The sequence below is a fragment of the Microchirus variegatus genome, assembly GCF_963457635.1.
Source record: "Microchirus variegatus genome assembly, chromosome: 1".
In the NCBI taxonomy this organism is placed as follows: domain Eukaryota; kingdom Metazoa; phylum Chordata; class Actinopteri; order Pleuronectiformes; family Soleidae; genus Microchirus; species Microchirus variegatus.
Window position 1 is genome coordinate 12,537,742 of NC_139802.1, and position 22,784 is coordinate 12,560,525.

The window sequence follows — 22,784 nt, forward strand, 5'->3', positions numbered from 1 at the left end:
AATCGTTTCAGCTCTAAAAACAACTCTCGCTGCCTTGGTCTTACAGTCAGTACCTGTCTGGGAGTTGTGTGTGTAGTGCGGTAAAGTAATTTGTATTTCTTGCTGGACTTGACACTTCGCAAAGGCCTCCTGATTCTGATTAATCTGGTAATCTGGAATCTGGTAACCATGATCTTGCAAGGCTGGTTTTCCCACTAAAAGACGGTCGGGGAGTGAAGACGGCACCCAATCTTCTCACAACAAGCCAATTAACCATCACAATGACACAGAAGCTGTTAAATTAGGCTAAGAATCCTGCATCGTTCCACTTTAAAGTGACTTTTAATGAACAAAACGATTGCATTCCATGTTTCAAAGACTTCCAGAACTGTACAGTGCAATCACAGCAGAATCTTGATTGTGGCTCTGCAAAGCTCAGACTGCAGAATGACTGTATAGGCAAGTTGTTGCTGCAACCAACAGGTTAGCTGAATTATAGACATTTTGCACATCTGTGTCAACAGGGTAGTCGAGCAACAAATGTGCATGGAAATGCACTCACAGACGGTCATTTATGGTTGGTTGTTAAGTTGTTTATGCTTCGAGCAGGTAAAATCGTTCTTACTGTCAGTGAGTGAGTCCGAGTGTTTTGGACAGAATCTCATGGGTACTCATGCTCCACGGGTAAGTGGCGGTCAAGTTAGAGAGTCAGCCCACCTGCAGATGCAGCTTAAAATACACTCAACCACTTTGACCCTCTTTTTCAGTTGTCTGCTGGTTCAGTAAGAAGCAAACATCATACCATTCTTGTCCAGTAACAATGGGCTGACTGATCTAGCACAAACACTGGCCTGCGGTCTATGTACAGACGAAACAAGAAGTTTGGGAAAAACAGTCGGGGTTTCTTTGTAGACACAGGGTTGTAGTTTCTCACACACACACACACACACAAGCATGCACTGACGCTGTATTTCTTCAGTCAAAACAACAAGCAAGGCTGCTGCAGTTCAGTTACAGAAGTCTGAGGTCAGCATGTGACACATTTTACACACACACACGCACACACAAGTTTGCGTAGCTATTTTTCTAAGAACTCTGAATTGACTTCCATGCATTTAGACAGCCTGAATTAAGTATTTTCCCATAACCAGTTAATGCCTAACCTTAACTTGACCACAAATAACATCTAAACTTATGATGTTATTTAAATGTTACCATTTCCTAAGAAATTAGGTTCGGCTCCTTTATGACCAGGTTCTAGTCTCTATGAGTACTAAGTGTCCTAGTACTGTGTTTTAGTGTATTATTATCACATGAAAAACCTGGGCAACCTGAAATTTGAAATGGATAAACCAGCAGTGGAAATGTGTAAAACACACAAAGTGTGAGTTTTCCTGTTTGAGATAAGGACTGCTCATATCATCATGTAATGAAGTCTCTATTTGACATTATAGAGATAGAGTGTATTTGCTGTGTTTTCTCGCATCACAGCTGTATTTGCTTGCTTTTTCCTTACTGGCACAGCTTTGTTTCTTTTTAATAAACATCACATTTCTTCAAAAAGTGAACCCGGCAGATTGAGCTCCACAAGCTGGAAACTTGTTTTCCAATGAAAAATCCTCATCACAGTTTGAAACTGGAGCGACTAATATGATAACGGATTTCAGGAACATCGTCAATGTCCCACAAGATTCCCAGGCGACTTGAATGCACTCAGGTTCTTAGTTGTGACAATGATACGAAGACTTAGTCTGATTTAGCTGCCAACCTTTCTCCGAATAACTAATCATCTTCTATTCATTGCTCCTAATAGGTCTTTACTCAATTGTGTCAACATTCTTTGTTCCTTGACTCCACTTTTTTTTCCTGGAACCTCCACTTTGACTTTGAGATGGCACTAATGGAAAACTTACAGACTTGGTGCTTTGTTCGCGTATATCATGGCAGTTTTACAATTTAGTTTAGCTCATATACCCACTTCATCCATCTCCCCCTCGTAACAATAAATGTATTGAATAATCTGCCCTTACAATTTACCAAACGCACTGAGTTTAAGCATTGTTTTCATAATTACATCCTTAAGCTGACATAATACAAACCCTGATGAACGCACACACAGTTCCGTTCACTTTAATGCACACGCTGCCCAATTTGTTTATGCAGTGAGCAATTTTGTAATTAATGAGAAGATCCTAAATGCTTATCAGTGGGAAAACCTTTTTCTGCTCATTTCTTTCCCTGCGTCTTTAACATGCACCTCAGGGGAGTTTCTCCAAAGGGAATTATACTGTATTTGTGTGTGTGTGTGTGTGTGTGTGTGTGTGTGTCAGGAGAGGTTAACAAATGTATAGAAACATTTTCATGCCTTTCCTTTCTTTGTTACCTTTTCAAGGCTGCAACCACACAATAGTCTTCTGCCTTCTTACCCTCCCACACACACTAGGGAGGTAACCTGTCTCTTTGCAACACATTGATGAACTACACTGTTGTCAGGTACAACAGATACCTCTGTGGTTTAATTAACTGGGACGGAGCAGGAGGGAGGGAGGACCGAAACAAAGAAGGGGAAAGAATGGAGGCTTGATAAGGAGGAGAAAAATTTGGATTTAATGGGAGAAGTGTTTCTCCTTTACACCCACCACACTATTACAACTTAGTTCATTTAAAGTGGGGCTCCAAAGACTATTTTAATAGTTGACTAGTCATTGGTTATTGAACCTATTAGTGCGGAAAAGTTAACCTTCTATCCCGATAGATTTATCCCTCTAATGCCCTCCCCAAACACATGCATGAATGGACATCATTTTCATCTATCAAAGTCAAACTCACCTTTTCTGAACTGCTCTCGGTATCTAATTTGTATATTTTTATTTTAACGGCAATCGCCAGAGACACCACGGTAGGATATTATCACGATATTTAAGTCGCGATACAATATTAGCACAATATTGCAAAATACTTAGTATTTGCCAAATCATATATTGCGATATACTCGCACAGCAGCTCTGGTGAACGTATTTTTTTTTGTTACAAAAAGGTTTATGTTTATTTGTAACATCAGTTAAAAATCACACAAAAATCGCAATATTTCTCTGTATCGATCTGAATTTGTATTTTGTCTTTAAGCAACTGTTAAAAGTGCTTTATGAATAAAAGGTATTATTAGGTAATACTGCTACTACTAATAATATTGATAAACTGTTTGGGGGATAATTGCTAAGTTATACAGCAGAGGGCGCTGTCAGCACAGCTTGGCCTGCATCCATTCCCTCTTTTCTTATCAGAAGAAGACGACGACGATTATGTTGTGTTTCGTTTTCTGTGACGATGTGTAAACACAAACACGAAGCGTCAGAAAAGTGGCGCGTTTAAGTATTTCGGGTTCTACGTCACATACTCGGCTGTCAGGCTCCCTCCAGTTGGTGCTAAAGGCTAACCAAGTAGGCGGAGACATCGCACACAAGGGTTTGTCGTGCTTTGACGCCCCACATTTTCGACTATTAAATTTGTCAGCAACTAATTTTGGTTGTTGATTATTGATCGTTGATTAATTAAATGCCCTCCCTAATTTAAATTACTCTTTACCTGTTCTTGATTTGAACAAAAACAACAAGTTTTCCAGTACAGCCTCTAAAAAAACGAAAGTGTTTGCGTCTGTGTGTGTGTGTGTGTGTGTGTCACTGAGAGAGTGACAATGCTCCCCTCCTTCAGTTAGTGCAACTCTACGGGTGCAGACTACTTGTCACAGTCTGTTTAGGCTGATGGAGAGGTCGAAACTGCTAATGCGTTGTTGTGATACAGGCCGAATGTTTAGCGGCAACACGCGCACACACTCACACACACACACACATACGCACAAACAGGCCACTGACTGTCTCTTGAGATTAATGTTGGTGTGATCCACTCAGCTGGGCCTGATCACATTAAGATGGATGGACCCCCTGGTGGTGTAAGTGTGTGTGTTTGTGTGCATGCATGCAGGGCCCCATCTGTCCGTGTTTTCTCCACAGCTAGGTCCTGTGACCTAGCTGCCATCTTTAGTGCCCTTAACTGGGATGAAGCAATACCCCAAGAAGGAGAGATGGGTTGATTTTTTTTTTTGTTTCTGTGGTGACATTCAAAAATGAATGCTTTTGGCCTTTCAGAATGATTATCAAGATATTGTAGGTTTTTCACGTACTAAATGAGGATGTTGCATAGGGACAGTAAAAGAGGTAAATTCATACTCAATTTTCTTTTAATTGTTTTTTTTTTCAGTGTTTCATAGATTATTATGTGCTCAGAATACCATGTACTCAACAGTAACGTACCTCTGCTCTGAGAAGCTCTTATTAAGCTCATATTAAATCTAATTTTCCCCGAAAGGCCTTTTTAGGCTCCATCTGCAGTGTGTCTTGTGACATACTCTTCCCAGAGCTAATAACAACAATAGACCTCTTTCATTAGGTAGTGGAAACCTCAAGGTTTAACTGATTTATGTGTTTCTACGTTACTTTGTGACCATAGCGAGACACTTCATGGATAGATGTCATTCACTGCACTGATTAATTCCTTGAGATGAGTGCTTTATATATTGGGGGATTCAAATACTACATTACGACATTAGACTTAGTTTTGCTCCTCTAGAACAACATGGAATTAACATGACCCAAATTAGAAACACATGACAACATATATGTGCTCAGCTGGAGTTCCGTGTTGTTTGCCAGTTTCAGCTTCTGGGGATTCCCTATTTTTTTCCATGAGTCTGTCATGGACAGATACAGGGTTTATGCCTGTTATCTTCATCAGTCTGATTTCACAGTTTCATACTAGTTCACCAGCTCTATCACAGCAGCATATGAAGTGAAGTAATCTTCACTGAAACATTTTTTTTTTTTCATTGCACTGGAGGGCGGAAATCCAGTATTAAACCAATTTCAATTTGGTGACTAAAAAGATCTTTGTTCTGTGTCAAAAGCTTGTATTAGCAGCAGCTTTAATAGATGCTCAGCCCTTTTTATTATTATATGAGTATTGGAATTGTTGTGTGCTACATTCTACTTATGCTGTGCAGCTGTTGGTACATACTCCTATGTAGTTATATAGAAATTGAAACCTTAAGGGTAGAGTATGCCGCCATAGTATGTTTATCCTTTTCGGTCACAGTGGACCATGTGTATAGAAAGATGATGATTTGTAAATGTATACATGGAAGTCTGTGCAGATTCTCATCCATCCAGGTCATCATTGTCCAAAGGTCAACAAATCTGAAGCAAGTTGAGTTGCAGATTTCTTGAAGACCTTTCACCTCTCATTAAAGTTCACAGCAAACTTTCTGAACTGAACACACTTGGATGAGAGGTGAAAGGTCTTCAAGAAATCTGCAACTCCACTTGCTACCGACTCAAATACTTTTTGGGTGTATGTGATGGTTGGTTGTATTTTTCTTTGAAATGTTTTGATAAATATTTAAATCCCTAAAACTGAAGATACTCAGTCGTAAGTATTTTCTTGAAACAACCGCTAATAACATTAGATTTTACTTTTATTTGTGGCATCACACCCTGAATGTTTCAAGAAAACTCCTCTCATCCTTTATTTAAAGACTAATAATACTGATTGGCTCTGTGTTTCTGGATCTCTCCAGGTGTCTGAATGCCTGTACCTACTGTAAGACCAAGCATGCCAGAGGAGACCTGGCCAGCTATCCTATCGAGGAGCTTGTGGAGAGAGCAGTGCAGTCTTTCCAGGGTGAGTGCTTTAGCTCTGTGTCTATCACACACACTCACACACGCACACAAATAATTGAGTGTTTTATGCAGCATTATGTTCTTTCACTTTAGCGGTCCTTAAATGGCAATAAGGCTAAAGGCCACAGTATACTTCTCCGACTGCGTAATGCGTTATCCAACTGCATAACCACGGAGACCCGTCGTGCCTTCATATTTCTCCGTTGTGGTGCCGGATATTGCGCACGATCATTAGGGGTCGCTACGCAAGGTTGTTGTGATTCTTGCTACAGTGACCAATGGCGTCCGAGAGAGAAAGACACAAGTTGTTGTTGTTGTTGCAGCTGAATTATATTGCAACAGTGGCCGTTTCTCACCTGAAATAAATATTTTCTGTGTCCCGGAAAGCAATTTTAAGTTCATTTGAGGCGAGACATTTGCCATTTAGAGTCTAAACATGTGGTTTGTGTTTTAATATATGACATATTTATAGTTTGGCGGCGACGCTGTCAGCCGTGATCAGCTCCGCCTCTGTGGACCCTCGGTGCACTCAGTGGCCGGCACAGAGCATCGTTATCTTGGCCTGTCCTGAGGACCAATCGCAGCCCTTGCCGTCTCCGTTGCCCCTTGACGGAGTGACAGGCGCTTAAAAAATATTTTGTGCAGCCGGAGACGACAGAGAGGCTCTCGGGCGACGTACAGGGGTCTCCGTAACCGACGTAGAGCACTTTACACAGGAGTATACATTGAGCTTAACATAATTACCAGAGATTAATTAATTAATTAATGAAGAGCATTATATTTGTCGCAGAGCAACAAAAAACTAAACACTACTTTCGAGTTCTGTGGAGCTGATGATCTGTTTGAACTCATATGACAGCAGCAGTTTGAATATAACAGACAATAGTTTTGATTTAAAAGTTAATCACTACAGCTGCAGGTTTGTCTGCAGTTGTGGCTTCAGCATTCTACAGTAATACGCTGCCTCTGTGGTTGTGTGTCTGTCCAGTACATGGGGGTGGCTTTAGTCACCCATGCTGATGTTTTTGTTCATGGGCAGAGGGTCTGTCCAGTTGGCTCTAGTTCTATGCCAGATGAACAGCTTTTGTGCCCTGGCATCTGCTCCTTGAGAGTAGACTCCCAGAATCCCCAACTGCGCAGCAGGCCATGTGTCTATCAGAGCCCCGGGCGGGTCAGTCAAGGGCAAACTTACACACTCATAACACAAGTCTCCACTTCCAAAGCTTTGGCTGCATTATTATCTTTGTGTCAGCGTAACCTGTTGGACTTTTCAAAGTTACTTGTTTGGTGTCTCAAGTCTCAAATCTGCACTGTATCGGTATGAAGAGAGGCTGAAAATAGCATACTCCAAAGGCTCCAAAGCATAAAAAAAAAAAAAGAATCCAAACAGAACGATTATTACAGAATGGGGGCTTTTATTCTGATAACACTTTTAATGTTGTAATGGTGGTAAAAATACAACAAAGATATTCAGTGTAATCCCTGGGTTAAAGGTATATACAATATACCATCATTTAAAGCTCTTTTAAATTCAGAGATTCAAAACCACTTTTTTTATGTGCAATAAATTAATGGCAATGAGTAATCATTTGAAAATATTGTGATTTAAATGTTTACCCGAATAATTGGTATTATAATTTTTTTCCCCATAATCGAGCAGCCCTATGCATATTCATGTTAATATAACCTGCTCGCCTAATTTAACATCAGATGCTGTGTTTGGGATCTTCATGCTCAGAGAATAACAACCTAAGGTCAAATGTCTCATCGTATTACCGCTTGTTTGCTCATGGACATGATTCAAATCAGTCTCTTCTTATTCCACTGTTCATGGTGATGCTCGGTTTTCTTAGCGATAAACATTCCTTTTATCAAAATCATCAAATAGCATGCATGAATTTGTGAAAGAGTCTCATTTTAATAAGAAAAGACAGCTTCATCTTAAACAACTAGACAATTAAGAACCTCCTTAATAAAACAAAGACTAAAGCAAAGCAAACAATTTAAAGGCAGATGTTCCAGCAGCAAGATCTTCTCACAGAACTATTAAAGGGGACACATTATGCAAAATCAACTTTTTAATCATTTTATTCCTTTTATTTGGGACTCTGGAGTTCCTATCAGTCGGCAGTGTGAAAAAAGATGACTCAGTCTAAGTACAGGAGATAAACACTCATGTCACAGACATGTTCATTAGGACACCAGGGAACTAGGTTAACTTGGAGAAATAGGGTATGATATGAGTCCTTTAAGGGCGATGCTTTGAAGCAGTGGGGACACACTCTCTTACTTAAAATACAAGTCATGATTTGCACGACGTGTGGTCCCCATGCTGTTTTTGTTTTCAGACTGACAGCCCACTGTATTCAAAATACACAAGAGACTGGTTGTTGATGCGGGTATGAGCACAAAACTGAAAGTCAAGAGTGAGGGGGCGTAACAGATGTACAGATGCTAAATAATTTTTGGGGTAAATACTCACCTCTGTTGGTCAGAAGTATCTCACAGAGATGATTAAGTCTGGGACGTTGGACTGAGTGCTGTTTCATTCATATCGGGGTAATGAAAAAAGTGACTGTGTACCCTTGACAAGGTCATAGCTTTTCCTTAATCCTTTCCAGAGCTCTGCAAAACAGCTGCATTCGCACCACTGCAGTGCCCGGGGGTGGGCAGTAAAGGGCACACGAACCAGCTGCTTGAACTTAGGTATAAGTGTGTCTGTGTGTGTGGGTGAGGGTGACATTGCAGGGTAAGGGTTTACCTGCCCTTGTTCGAGAGTTGTAAAAAAAAAAAAAAAAAAAAAAACTTTTAATATGAAGTTTGTTTTGCGACTCCCATTACTATGCATGAATAACAAACCATAATGTAAATATTTACCCTGAAAACGGCGCATTTCAAAATCTTCGCATTAGCCTCCCGAGAGTTTATGTTAGTTACAGCCTCAGGGAACGAATGAATTACTGGATTAATCCCTCAACAAGTTGGTTTGTGGTATTCAAAGCACAAACTTCTCACTTTCAAGGTCATGTATAGAGGCTGTGTGTGTGTGTTTGTGTGTGCGTGCGTGCGTGCGTGTGTGTGTGATTCTTTAAAACACAGGAAGCTTGAGTGTCAGAGACGGTTAGTTGTTTTCAAAACAGGGAAAGAGGAAGCTCGAGGTTACCGCCTGTCATGGTTTACAGACAGTTGGAATAAGATGGAGGCAGAGATGGGTGATGAGAGAGGAAAGAGGTGAAGTTTCACTGTCTCGCCGCTCTTTCCTCCTCCTCCTCTGTGGATCCAGAATCATGCAGTGTTCAATTTAGTGAAACTGTTAAAAAAAAAAAAAAAAAAAATCCCTGCTCACTTTTAACTCGTCACATCAAGACACCCATCCTTATTTATTCTTCCTTCTCTTTTGCAACTTTATCGTCTCACATAAACACACACATGAATGTTTAATGGCCACCAGATAAACATTATGACAAACTGTTTCCCAACCTAGTCAGATGATATAATTCTCTCTCTCACACACACACACACACACACACACACACACACACACACACACACACACACACACACACACACACACACACACACACACACACACACACACAGGCACTGGCGAGTGTGATAAGCAGGGTTCATCTCAGGAATAATAGGGAATAGGCCGTCTAATATAATTTCGCCCGTCACATATTATATATTTCTCCTTTGTTATACAAATACAATCATCTGCCACTTTTATGAACCAAAGTTGTGTTATTTACTCTGTCATATATTTTTGTTATGTTTGGAATGACATTAGTGCAGCAGTGCGGCAGTGGCCCCCGTCTCTCTCTCTCGCCGTCTCTTTCCTCGTCACCGTCTTCTTATCTCAAACAAATTGAGCCCCACAAACAGGCCCCTGCAATTTGATTTGCTGTTTGATTTCTTTTGAATGAAAGAAAGAAAAAGGGTATGCGAGTATGAATGTTAATTTTGACTGGGCCAGTCAGCCTTCATTTTGATTGGTTTATCTCGGGGAACTTTGAAAGGATTTATGGGATTTATTCAAATTTGATTTCGGGTAAATAGCTGCCTTTCCATCTGGAAAAAAAAATAAAAAAATAAAGTGTGCGAGTGAACAGCTTTTAAAGTAATCTGAATTATTCAAATGTATGAATGGATAATTTTTAACATCAGAAAGGTTCGTTAATGTATGCAGGTAATGGGGGCTGGGAATGTCATCGGAAATGACAAGGCTGTGGGTATGTGTGAAGGCTGTGCGTGCCGTGCGTATGTCTATTTTTGTGTGTGCCAGATACTCGTAAACTGTGATTGTGTGTGGGTTGTGTGTGTGTGTGTGTGTGTTTTCTCAGTTGTGTGTATCCTTTAGATATGTGTATGTAAAACAGCCAAAAGTAGAAAAAACATGAGCAATTACAGAGAGGGGAGTATTCTCTCTGAGGTGAGCAGAGTGAGAATATAGAAAATATATACCTACAACCATCATTCATGAGTCGTCTGCCAGCAACACAGGGACAGTTCTACTCTTGACTGTTTTATTTTTATGATTTTGCAGAAGATCTTAACTTTAGCTAGGATTTTAATGTTATTTTTCTCAAACTGTGTCATCCGAAGCACAATTGAGCTGCTTTCTGTGCTGCATATTCATACTTCTATGAAAGTGTGACTGAATGTGTCAAAGGCAAAACGGTAGAGCAAAGCAGCTTTGAGTGGTCATCGAGACTAGAAAAGCTCTATATGAATACAAACCACTGACCATAATCATGTGGTTGAGCAGCTCTGCACAATACTCCATGAGGTGAATATCCCACATCTATCAGACATCTGCCATCAAACTAGTGATCATGGCCCTCTTTAGACCTTGTGCTATCCCGAGTGAGCTTATTGCAAGTGGACAACTTTAAAGGTCCCATATTATGCAAAATCAACTTTTCATCATTAAATCCCTTATATTTGAGACCCCATCAGTCGACAAAGTGTGAAAAAAGATGACTCAGTCATGTTTTTGTGGTCCTCCTCAGTCTAAGTACAGGAGATAAAACACGCAATGTTGACTTCCGCGCTCACTGGGACGTCACAATGCGCTAAATTCCTGGAATTGTTGTCTGGCGGAGCTCTGCTTTGTCCGTAAAACGCGCGAGAGTGCTGGAGAGAGCAAACGGTATCTGAAAACCGGAAGTGCGTGAAAAGTTCTATTCTTGGCTCCACAGTGCAGCACAGAGTCCTACACAAACTTCCAGCCTCAGAGGATTTATCTGTCCAGTGGATACATGTTATATATGACGCCAATGTGCCTTCTAGAGCCTGCGAATGATCACTTTTCCAAATGCTAAATGCTGTTAGCTCCCAGTAGCCTCTGTGGTTGATGTCATTTCCTGTCCCTTAAGTTTCGTTTTACTTTTTTTTTTTAAGAGATACTACTAAACAGAGCGTTCTGAACAGGTCTGTTTTGGCAGGGTGATTGAACTGCTGTGGTGCTTCATCATTATGGTATTTTGACCAAAGCATGTCACAGACATGTTCATAAGGACACCAGGGAACTCGGTTAACTTGGAGAAATGGGGTATAATATGACTCCTTTAAATTCTTGATTCATGTTACAGCAGCGTGAGCAGGGCACACTTAAATCTCACTCTCCTTACCTGACCCCCCCACACACACAGAGAGACACAATGACAGCAGACACATCTGTGGAGTCACACCATGTGTATTTGCATATCAGGCTGGGACATGAAATCTGATCACAAGGAGACGCATTCAGGCAACATTTCTATGTCAGGTGTGAACAGTCGTACATAATGCTGTCTGTCTTTAGATCATACCTCTTAGGATAGGAAACACTTACTTACTTATTGTCTGTTTTTCGGAATGTGTCAGCATTTCCAAATATAGTATTCCTATTTTCTTGAAGTAATTATAAATCTAAACGTACATATGCTGGTTTATCATCTCCCCTTGAAAGCATCTTTAAAAAGGCTGTCAACAACGGAACGTACAGACATCCCTCATGCTGTAACTGTGATGCTACCCCCGCCCCCCCCCAGTAAGGCGACAGTAGACGAGGCCACTGAGGTGCCCGAGCTGTGAACGAGCGCAAACTCTATTTTGGTCGTGTATTCAAACCCCCACTGTGGCTGTCACCGTGTCATTTTAAACTGTCAGCGAGGTGTTTTTTTGAACTGGCCCCGTCCAAAACAGGATATGACGCTTCATATCAAGAGACTCGCCACGATCGTCCCAACATGACAAACCGCATCAGTGTGCAACATGCATCTAATCAATCGCTACACAGCTTTAATGTTATTTTGGGGAGGGGCTGCTGCTGGTATATGACTTTGATTCACAAGATTCCAAACTAAACCAAAGGAAATCCAGTGTATATCCAATGTATTTTGCACCATCAAATGAACAATATAATCACATAATCACATATAACATCATACATCAAATGCATATACATACACTACACACACACTAATATTCATAGACTTTTTTTCCTCTTCTTTCCACATGACTGATGGCATCAGTGTCGGACATAGATATTAGCTGAAATGACAATCCTTAGCCCTTGCTCCAGCTGGATGACATATGACAGATCGCCATAGATGGACAGATATGTGGTCTTGCTTGTTGGCTCGCGCCAACATCTGTGACAGGTGTCAGCTCCTGTTTACCTCTGCTGCCGCAGCCATGTGACACATGGGGCAGTCGTGGCTGACAAAGTTTGCCAGGGATGATCCTCTCCACGCCTCAGTTCCGCCAGGTTGGCTGTTCAAGTTCAAGTTTACTAGGTGTATTTAAATGACGCCTTAGATTAGATAACAAGAAAGAGCAAATGAGCCCGATGGCGAGATGAAGGAAAACGCTGTGGAGCGCGGAGAGCAGTGCGAGTCAGGGAACAGATTTGACGTGTTAAAGTGCGACTGCTATCAATAACATGAAGTATTTTCTCTGCAGATTGAAGTGTACATCTGTATCTATATATTTCAGCGGCATACGTTTTAAATGCATTCAAGTTAAATAGATGGAGGTTATAAGATTAAACGGAAAAGCCTGCCTCTAATTTGTCTCACATTGATTGAAATTTGGCAACAGAGATGGAAGCAGAGGAGCAGAGAGACTAAATATCGATAGACGCACATTGATCATAGTTAAGTCACCACCATCAAAGTGCCATCTAGTGGAAAGACTTTTGAAAAACTGCTGCGCAAGCAACTACTAACACAAATGTCCTGTGTGTGAGGAGGCAGTCAAATTCATTATCCTCTGGGAGCGCTTTCATGGAGAAGCTACACATAGATTTTTCTGAGTCTCCCCTCAGGCCGATAACTTGCTGATGTGTTTCACCCAGACAGAAGTTTCTTCTCATGCGCTTTTCAGGACTGAGAAATAGCTCAGCAGCCGGAGACACTACTTCATAAACTGGCATCTGTGTAAGCCACTGAACCTTCTCCCCAGAGTTTGACGTCTCTAGAACCAAAGTGTCAGGAGTGATAAGTGATTTCATTTGCACTGGACAGTCTCATGTGCAACCAAAGAAGATGTATGAGAACCAAGAAAATATCACTGTTTCACAAATATTATGATCTTATGAGGCCATTAAAACTATCTTCTTACATTGCTAATGTTAATGTTTCTTGTCATTTCTTATGGACGAATGCCATGTTGAATATTATACATTATAAAAACACAAATCTAAAAAGTGAGAAGTGGTGAGAGAATTCACTGTCAATGTGCAACAGCTCAACTCCCACAGACACTCACTTTACTGTATGTGTGTCTTCTGAGCCGGGAGGTTTGTGTCTGTTTCTTTATGGGGTCACATGCGGGTCAGTGTGTGTCTGCCAAAATGACAGACAACACAGCTCGGGGACTGCGTGTCAAAACTTATTTTGATAGCCCATTTTGCGTTTGACTTTTAAATGTTCGCTCGAGTCACCAGCTCAGAAGGACGGTGTTGATGTGCTAGGCAAAAAAAAATAACTCCCCAAAAAAACATTTTGTTTGTTTGGCACTGAGAGATTGTCCATTCAGTTGTTTTTATTTGTAGTAGCGTATAATGTGCACTGGTTTGGTGATTATCCTTTTCCACCTGAGTGACGGTTGCGGGAGAGGAAGTTGCAACTCGAAAACAATTAAACCAGTGGTCTGTAAGTGAAGACATGCTGGCACCGTGATTATATGAAACAACAAATCAACAGAGGATATTAACGAGTCTGAAAGATTACAGCTCTGTGTGATTCTTCCCTTGTGCGTTTTTTTTTTCTTTGCATCATATTATAATCCTCACCAGGTACCTTAGCTACCATTGTTGAATGGGTGGTGTGCATTAATTACATAGTCATCAAGTCACTAAGGACTTGTGCTTCTAGTCTGCTCATTACTACATGTGTCTCTCTCTATACTTGTGTGTGTGGGAGAGAGAGAGTGAGTCAGAGAGTTCATTGTTTAGGCCACTGAGTCAAAAAAAAAAGAGGAGTCAGCAGTTCTTTTCTTTTTTGGTCTCCATTCTTCTAACATATTAATGTTTTCTTTGTCTTTTGCTCTTAAGTACGGTCGTCCTTCATTTGCTTTCTCGGGCTCTGCCTTCCTGTTTGACTTTTCGCTCTCTTCACAGGCTAGACAGAAACACAACAGAAAAGGGGGTGTGGGGGGGGTGCGTTTGTGTGTGCGTTTGTGTGTGCGCGTGCGTGCGTGTATCGTCTTGTCCTGTGATTTAGTGCCAAGCTGGCAGCGGAGAGCAGTGAATAGGGGGCCCCTTTCTCACAAAAGAGAGCACGGGATACACACAAGCGCTCGCACACGCACACAGCTCACAGTCGGAGTCAGACTGCAGGCCACCAACTGCACACCTGGCATGGTGCTATTATGTCACCAGAGTGTGTGTGTGTGTGTGTGTGTGTGTGCGCGCGCACAAGGGTGTGTAAGTCCAGCAGACGCCATCTGCTCTGTCCTCTGTGAACTTGTCTACATCTTTCCTACTTTATTGCACTATTTACAAATGGGTTGAAACCCTCAACTAATATTCTTTTTTTGTATTATTATAGTAGCCCAACTATTTTACTATATATACAACTATATTTATATTAAGTTACAATACATGTTTTTTGTTCCACTGAATGCAAAGCTCTGCAGCTGTTTCCTGATGTTTGCTCACCAGCCGGACCTTCACAGTGTTTACTTTGATATGTGAAACAGTTGCAAAGTACATAATCAATCAAATCTATTCTACTTTTCAATATGAAAGACATAGAGGTGCTACAAGAATTGTTCTGCTAATAATGATAATAATAATAATAATGTTTTTTTTTGTTCAACATTTGAAGGCCAAGGCTGTATGATAGTGAATAAAAACAGCTCAAAAGAAGCAAAATAGCTCTGAAATACATTGGACAATTGTGTATGTGTGGTTGTTTGTGCGTAGGTGAAGGGGGTTACATTTGTTTAATTCCCTTCTTTGCTTTTGTCACTTCCCTTCCCTTTTATGACATGTTTTCTTCTTCTTCTTCTGTAGCCTCTTTGCTCCATCTCCCCCCCTCCGCCCCCACCCTGCTCACATATATATAGATGACATGTACAGTTGTGGTTTTGCTCCTCAACAACAGAGTGGGGGAGGGGAGAGCAGTTACAGATGCAGTCAATAGGTGGCAGTAAGACACTTAGGTTTAAATTTGGACCATGTGCTCGGTTCACTGGCTTTGTTTTTGTCTCTTTGGCAACACACACACAAATGTGAGTCCTCTGACTCACATTTGGCTTTTAGTTTTTCCTCCTAAAATGCCACTCTGTGTGTGTGTGTGTGTTGTGTGTGTGTACATGTGTATGTACATGTGTACAATCCCCTTCCAAAGCTGTGAAGACAGCACTGCTCTGTTGTGTGCATACACACCTCCTCCTATATTTCAACAAAACATGGAAATTCGGTCATAGCCTTGTAATAAATATTTTGAATGTTTCCACAGTTTTCTGAGGTATTTTGAGAAATCATTTTTAATTCACATGTATTTATACTCAGATCATACTGGAAGGAAATGGTTATTCACTTTTTGATGATTTTATGATATATATATATATATAAATATATATAATATATTTGCATATTACATTTTGTTCAGTGATAAGAGAAGGACGTGTCACGTGTGAATCATATTGTGTCTTATATCTTAAACTGCTTATCTTGGAAGTGAATGTTGTTTTCTTTGTTTTCTTTGTGAATCTTTGACTTTTTTCTAGTCTTTCTCTTTTTCCCCCTTTCCTCCTGCATCCTGTCTTTTGCTGAGCTTGTCTGAAAGCTTGTCATAATTCAAAATTATGACAGCCCCGCCCCCCCCCCCCCACTCACACACCCCTGACATACTTTCCCTTTAAAACAAGACATGTTGAAATAAATCTCTCTCTTTGCACCAGGTCTCATTTCCACTCTGCCGTTTTCTTGCTTGCATTTTTTTATTTAATTTTTTTTATTATTATTTTCTCATTCTGAAACATTTTGAAAATGTCAAGTAAGCCTTTGCATCCTGGTTGATAACCTGTCACTCCAGTCTTACTTATAACAGACTACATGTCTACAGGTTTGTTTCCATAAGCCTCAGTGAGTCATGAGATACACACACACACACACATCTACAAGTGGCTCAAGTCCTCAGGTTTTGTGTCTACTTTGAAGTCTAGACTTGGAGCTCGCACGGCTGGAGAGGGAGAGATTAATTGGGCCGTTTAATCTACACAGTCCCTTGTTTGAACCCTTTCAGCTTTTTTGGCAGTGCCACGAAACCAAAGCCCTTTCGATACCTGCCGAGATTAAAGTTTTCTGCCATGTGGCATCTTTCACTCATGTGGGTTTCTGAGCAGGGAGACCGCATTAGATCAGCAAATGAGAGATGATCAAACATTCAGTTTGGTTGTAGGTGACATACACACGCACACACAAACTAAGGCGTTTTTGAGTGTGACACTCTCTTTCCATCCATTCCTTATTCGGAATATACAAGCACAGGTGGAGTTGATTGAAGGAAACAAACAAAAGCAGGTCAGCAGATCAAACTGAAATATGATTGCTTTGCTTTATAACATTGAAATGACAAAGAGTTACCCATCTAGCAGACTGCTGACATTTTATTAGTTATGTAAGCTGTTAAAAATCTTGTGTCAAACTTTGTTTTACTTGTCATCATCACATGAGATAAACTAGAAAAGCACTCCGAGAGCGCAGATCACCGCCAAGGCAGCTTGGTGTCCGAGAGAGAAAGACTGTCTCACAAGAAATAAATATTTTCCGTGTCACTGAACGCAGTTTTAAGATCATTTGAGGCGAGAAATCGGCCATTAGAGTCTAAACATGTGGTTTGTGTATTAAGATATGACGTATTTATAGTTTGGCAGCGACAATGTCATCGGTGATCAGCTCCGCCTCTGTGGAACCTCGGTGCGCACAGTGGCCGGCACAGAGCAGCGTTATCTCGGCCTGTCCTGAGGACCAATCGCAGCCCTTGTCATCTCCGTAGTCCCTTGATGGAGTGACGGACCTTTCAGAGACGATGCAGAGACTCTCCGACAGCCTCTCCGGCGACATAGAGGGGTCTCCGTAACCTACGTAGAGCACTTTATGCAGAAGTATACATTGGGCTTTACAGACAGACAGACAGACAGACAAACTCTGGGGAAAACATAACCTCTATGGCGGAGGTAACAAAGGACAGACATTCCTACATGATTTCCAAAACCAATTGTCTCAACAGAGACCCACTTTTGACCCAAATAACTGAACAGACAACACATTTAACACATTCATTATGAAATTGACTTATCATTCATCTAAATTTGTCCCGTATCATAGTCATGTCAAGCGAGTGAAAGGTGAACTCATTCTCTCTGTTCTCAGTTTCCTCAGGTAGCAGCCTTCTGTCGTTAATAACCCACACACAGCCCTTAAACACACATAACATGCACATCCACTCAACACACACATCGCAATTAATTGGTTACTCTACCTGTAATTAACTCGAGCCTTACATCAATGTTGTGATCAACACAACTCATTACCTTTAAGAGAGGGGGGGGACTTAAACAAAGGAGACTAATGAAAGCCTGAGGAGTCAGACTGAAAAGTGCCAGAAAGGAAATGGCAGTTATTAATTTGTCAAATATATCTTGATTCAATCTCAATACGTGGCCAAAATGTCTCTTCATCAGTTTGTTTTTTGGTAACGGTAGTAACTCTATTAAGCACACTCTCCTCCTTAGTTTTTCTTGAATTTACCGCAGAGACAAGCTGAAATGGAAATCCAAACACAATGCAACTGCCCCACTTTTGCTCTGGTGTTAGTCTGTTTTCCTGTCTAAATCTATTCCATCACTTGACTCCCACCTTACTCCCCATGCTGGGTCTGTCTTTCAGTTTGCTGCTCTTCTTCCCTCACGTTGCTCTCTCTCTCTCTCTCTCTCTCTCTCTCTCTCTCTCTCTCTCTCTCTCTCTCTCTCTCTCTCTCTCTCTCTCTCTCTCTCTCTCTCTCTCTCTCTCTCTCTCTCTCTCACACACTTAAAGCTTTCCCTCTTTGTTGTTTTTTTTTTTTTTTTAAATCAGATCAATTTTCCTACCCTTTCCTTTCCTTTCTGGTCACATCTCACTAAATGAATGACCCATTTGTCTTAACCAGTCTTCGTTCAGTGTTTCACGATCAAGACTTCCATTATCATCAATAATGGGGAGTCTTAGTCTCGGACTCCATTATTGTATTTTGTGCAGTTATTGTGGCTTTGCAGATTGTCAAAAGGTGTTGAACTGAGCAGGTCAAGCTTGTTTTATTTTAGTGAAATAATTATTCAAACGGAGCTCTTTTACTCTTTTAAGCATGATAATGTTAGTTTTATTCAGTAGGAACCAATTTTGGGGAATGTGTTGTGTGACTCACAGAGAGACCGGGACAAGGGAATAAATAATATTACTGAAAATGTATGTATTCTATATTTGGAATATAGCATCACTGTTAAAACTATAGCAGGAATGATGGGACGTCCCAGGTACCGCATAAAGGAAAACAGACTGGATTATTATCATTTGCTACTTATTACAGTAATTATATCAATGTTACTTCACAAAACTAACGTAAAATATAGGCTTCAATGCCACTTTTCGTCTGTGTGATTGTTTCGAGTCAGAGCCATTTTATGTAGAAACATGATAAATTCTCTACTTCAGTCAAACATCCCTCTGTGTCTCTGTTATCCCTTACATGACATTAGAGAAAACCTGAATGATTGTGTTAGTCTGACTAAAACCAAACTTTAAAATGCAGTTACCACCCCTGATTTAAACCTGGAAATAACAGAGGAAGTAGATACACAGAAGTATAAGACATAACGGAAACGAAAGAATGAAAAAATCCTGGCCATTTTATTTGTTGGACTGATGAGGAGACTGATTTTATACTCTGACGGCTTAAATAATGTAATTTTTTTTAAGTTCACAGAGGGTGGGAAGACACAGACTGTTGCTCAACATGCTAGGAACGTACATAGCTGCAAACTAAAACCAGAAACTGCCTAATTCCAACAAGTGCCACATTGCCTCCTGGCTTAACGTCGTCCAAAACACTACATTCAGATATTGTGTAGTTGAGCGACAACCATAGCTGTGTTTATACAACCACTACAACCGTAGCTGGACTCGACTGTGCATAGAAATGTGTTGAGTCACACTATCTTTTACGCAAACCAGCCCAAATAGACCAATTTAAAGTCTGAAAGAATATTCTACCCAGTGGTCAGTAAATTATCTTTTAATATGTAAATTGGTTCCCCATCATTGCATTTCGACAATATCCCTTCAAATATGTCAGCTGCCTCCCTCAGCCCCCTCTAAAAACTGTATTCCCACTTATTCATCAGAGTATGATTTTTGATTAGATCGTTTAATTTGACTGCCAGAGCACTTCTGATTTCTAAATACTGTGACTCAAGTTATCCGTGATATGGGCAGTAAATTGTTATTTTTTTGAATTTATTCCCTGCCCTGTTCAATTCATCTGTCCAAAAGAACCTGCCTTAGGAGGGAAAATTGTGTCCCTCGAAAAAAGACAACAATGTTGGCTGAGTGTAATTTGCAGCTCTGTACAGCATGTGTGTTTGACCGCACATACTCGCGCTTGTTTGTGTGTTTGTTTCCCTGTGGTATACGTATTTTTTGATAGCATCGGGGGGTCTCTTCACACCCCCTGCAGGAACCAGTTCTCACATAGTGGACCACCCGTGGCCACTGCCACGAGCCCCTGGTGTTGGGTGACATGAAAGGCCTACAGGGGGACAGCTGATGCACATGCTAATGCTCACACAAACACACACACACACACAAACACATTTGCTTCGAGAAATGTTTTGAAAATGATGGAAATTACTGAATGTGTCCTCGAGTAACTGTTCCCTCTAACTCTTTGATCTCAGATTGTCTCTCCGTGTGCTTCAGGTTGTACATGTCATTGCCCCTTGACAAACAAGCTTTGCTTTGTGAGGGAACAAACAATAATTGTCTGATTATAATTACATACAAAATTCACTAAAAAATGTATCTTATGTGTGAATGTGTGCGTTTGTGTCACTGTAGACAAGACAACTAAGACATGGATACCTTTTTAACTTGCTGATTATCCATTTACAACAGCATCAGTTTTCCTTGCAGATAGGAACAAACCGACAATTAATTCCTTTTTTTTGACTGAAAGCTTTGAATACCTTACCCTTTTATGTGCTGTCATTATAATACCCTCATAAATTATTAGTCATATTAATTTGGCAACATGACACTACAAAGAAGAGCCTAAAACACAATCACCAAAACAAAAATTAATCAATTTAAAAAGTGATCCCCTCATTAGAAGATGGTATAAAATTCTGAGGCCAAAGGTCATTTAATTTAGGTACAGTTAGGTCTACATCTAGAAACCTTTTGAATATTGAGTCGACTGTATGTCTGCATTCACATTTCCAGCCACATGCGTCATCATAATCAACAACAGAAAATGCCATATTAGTGAGATCACTTGGTATTAAAGAGGGCATCTACATGAAGAAGACTTCTGTAACTCTCACCCCCAAATACACTGGTTGCAGAGGTGAGCATGTGCTCTAATATGTCTTATGTTATAAATAAAAAGAGAGCTGCACTTGATGTGTAGCCAGCAGTTGCATTATTACATTTTAGATAAAGGCTGCTGGAGCTTCCTCCTGTTGTCAGTGATGTCTAGTTCAGGTAGTGCTTATTTCATCCTACTCTAGTCCTTTGTGTTATGTATGCTTGCAGCGCTCTAAAGTAACAATTATTAATGTTACAACCTTTGTTGCTTGATCCTGGTGCTGGTCGATGATGTCATTTCTCAGTGCAAGCGTATAGGCTACAAAATCTATTGGATTCAGATATGATTGTTTTCGTTCATGTTGCATGGCCACACGTCGGATTGGATTTAGGACCACATACTGAAATCTAATCTGAAAATTGGAATTGACAATCACGTTTCTGTGTCCACATAACCGTAAAAAAAAACCGACACATGATCCTGATAATCTGGAAGTAATCTTCTGACAGCCTTCTATAACTTCTCTTAAAGCTTTTGTTGTTTTAGTTTAAGTGTTTACAACGGTTTGGTGTTGTACATATACTGTATATGTGTGTGTGTTGATTTGGTTTGTGTTGCTGTGGAATGTTTTCTGTGGCAGGTGCCATAATGTAGAGGGTAACGTTGTGGATCATTGGGAATTTAAAACAGTTTGCTTGTGACACCACACTGACAGGATGACAGATGCGACGGTACACAGTAGACGCCTGAAAGTAAATACCAGTAAACGGCTACAGCTTGTGAATGACAAAGATTAAAAAAATACAATTAAAGGAGCAGCCACAAGAAGAGCTGAGAGGGAAGTTTATTTCCAAGGACGAAACTATGATCTATGCGTCCCATGGTGCCAACACACAGACACACGCTGTTACTTCCACAGTTGGACACATGTTTGGGACATGTTAGAACATGTCTTCCAACTGTGTATGTCAGCCTTTTTCTGTGCGTCTCTTGCTCTGTGAGATAATCTATGTAGATTTAGCGAGTCATGCTCTGTGAACATAATAAACCGGTTGCTCAATTAATTAAACTAATTAATTGAAACTTACATCATCATTAGAAAAGATAAAGTTATGTGTGTTTATTGTGCAAGTTCAACTTGTGCTCATAAAATAACAAGTAAAACTAAGATTCTCTTTTTTTTTCTTTTTTTTTTAATCCACCACACTGAAATCAGCTTTTCTCTCACAAAACCTGTCGACGAATTGTTAAGTTTCTCCCTTCCTTAAGTCACATGGCCTGAGTGTTAACATCTGTCCTCAGAGGTCCCATTACAACTGGACAACCCTGAGTGCGATTGTTCACATCTGGTATTAACATGCATTCTGGTTGTGTCTCCTGTGAGACTCCAGTGATATATATATATATATATATAAAAATTCAGACACACGTGCAGTACTACAGTTATATAAACTGTACAGTTATATATAAAAAAATTGCTTTCCATCGCTGTGTGCAAGAACACAAGGATGTAGTTTAATCTCTGACTTAAGCCAAACCTCACGAGCAGAGGGGAGCACCTCTGTATGGAGTTCTGGCCCCCTGATTGGATAAATTGTTGTGGGAAGAGTGAGTGGAAGTAGCTCCACTACTCTACATACCGATATGTCATTGGGCAAGACACTTAAAGGTCCCATATTATGCAAAATCAACTTATTTATCATTTAAATCCTATCAGTCTGCAAAGTGTGAAAAAATATGACACACTCATGTTTTTGTGGTCCTCCTCAGTCTAAGTACAGGAGATAAAACACGTGATGTTGACTTCCGTGCTCCTTGGGACGTCACAATGCACTAAATTCCTGGAATTGTTGTCTCGCGGAGCTCCGCTTTGTCCGTAAAAAGAGAGTGCTGGTGAGGGCAACGGTATCTGAAACCGGAAGTCCGTGAAGTCTGTGAAAAGTTCTATTCTTGGCTCCACAGTGCAGCACAGAGTCCTACACAAACTTCCAGCCTCAGAGGATTCATCTGTCCA

General features: G+C 40.5%; 1 protein-coding gene across 1 annotated transcript in view; it reads left to right on the forward strand.

The window, feature by feature from the left end:
• cdkal1 (CDK5 regulatory subunit associated protein 1-like 1) overlaps window positions 1-22,784 on the forward strand; it is a 230,031-nt gene that overhangs the window by 91,991 nt on the left and 115,256 nt on the right. The window contains exon 8 of the mRNA XM_083894656.1: window positions 5,609-5,712. Coding sequence (XP_083750782.1) covers window positions 5,609-5,712 — 104 coding nt within the window. The remainder of the gene's footprint in view (window positions 1-5,608; window positions 5,713-22,784) is intronic.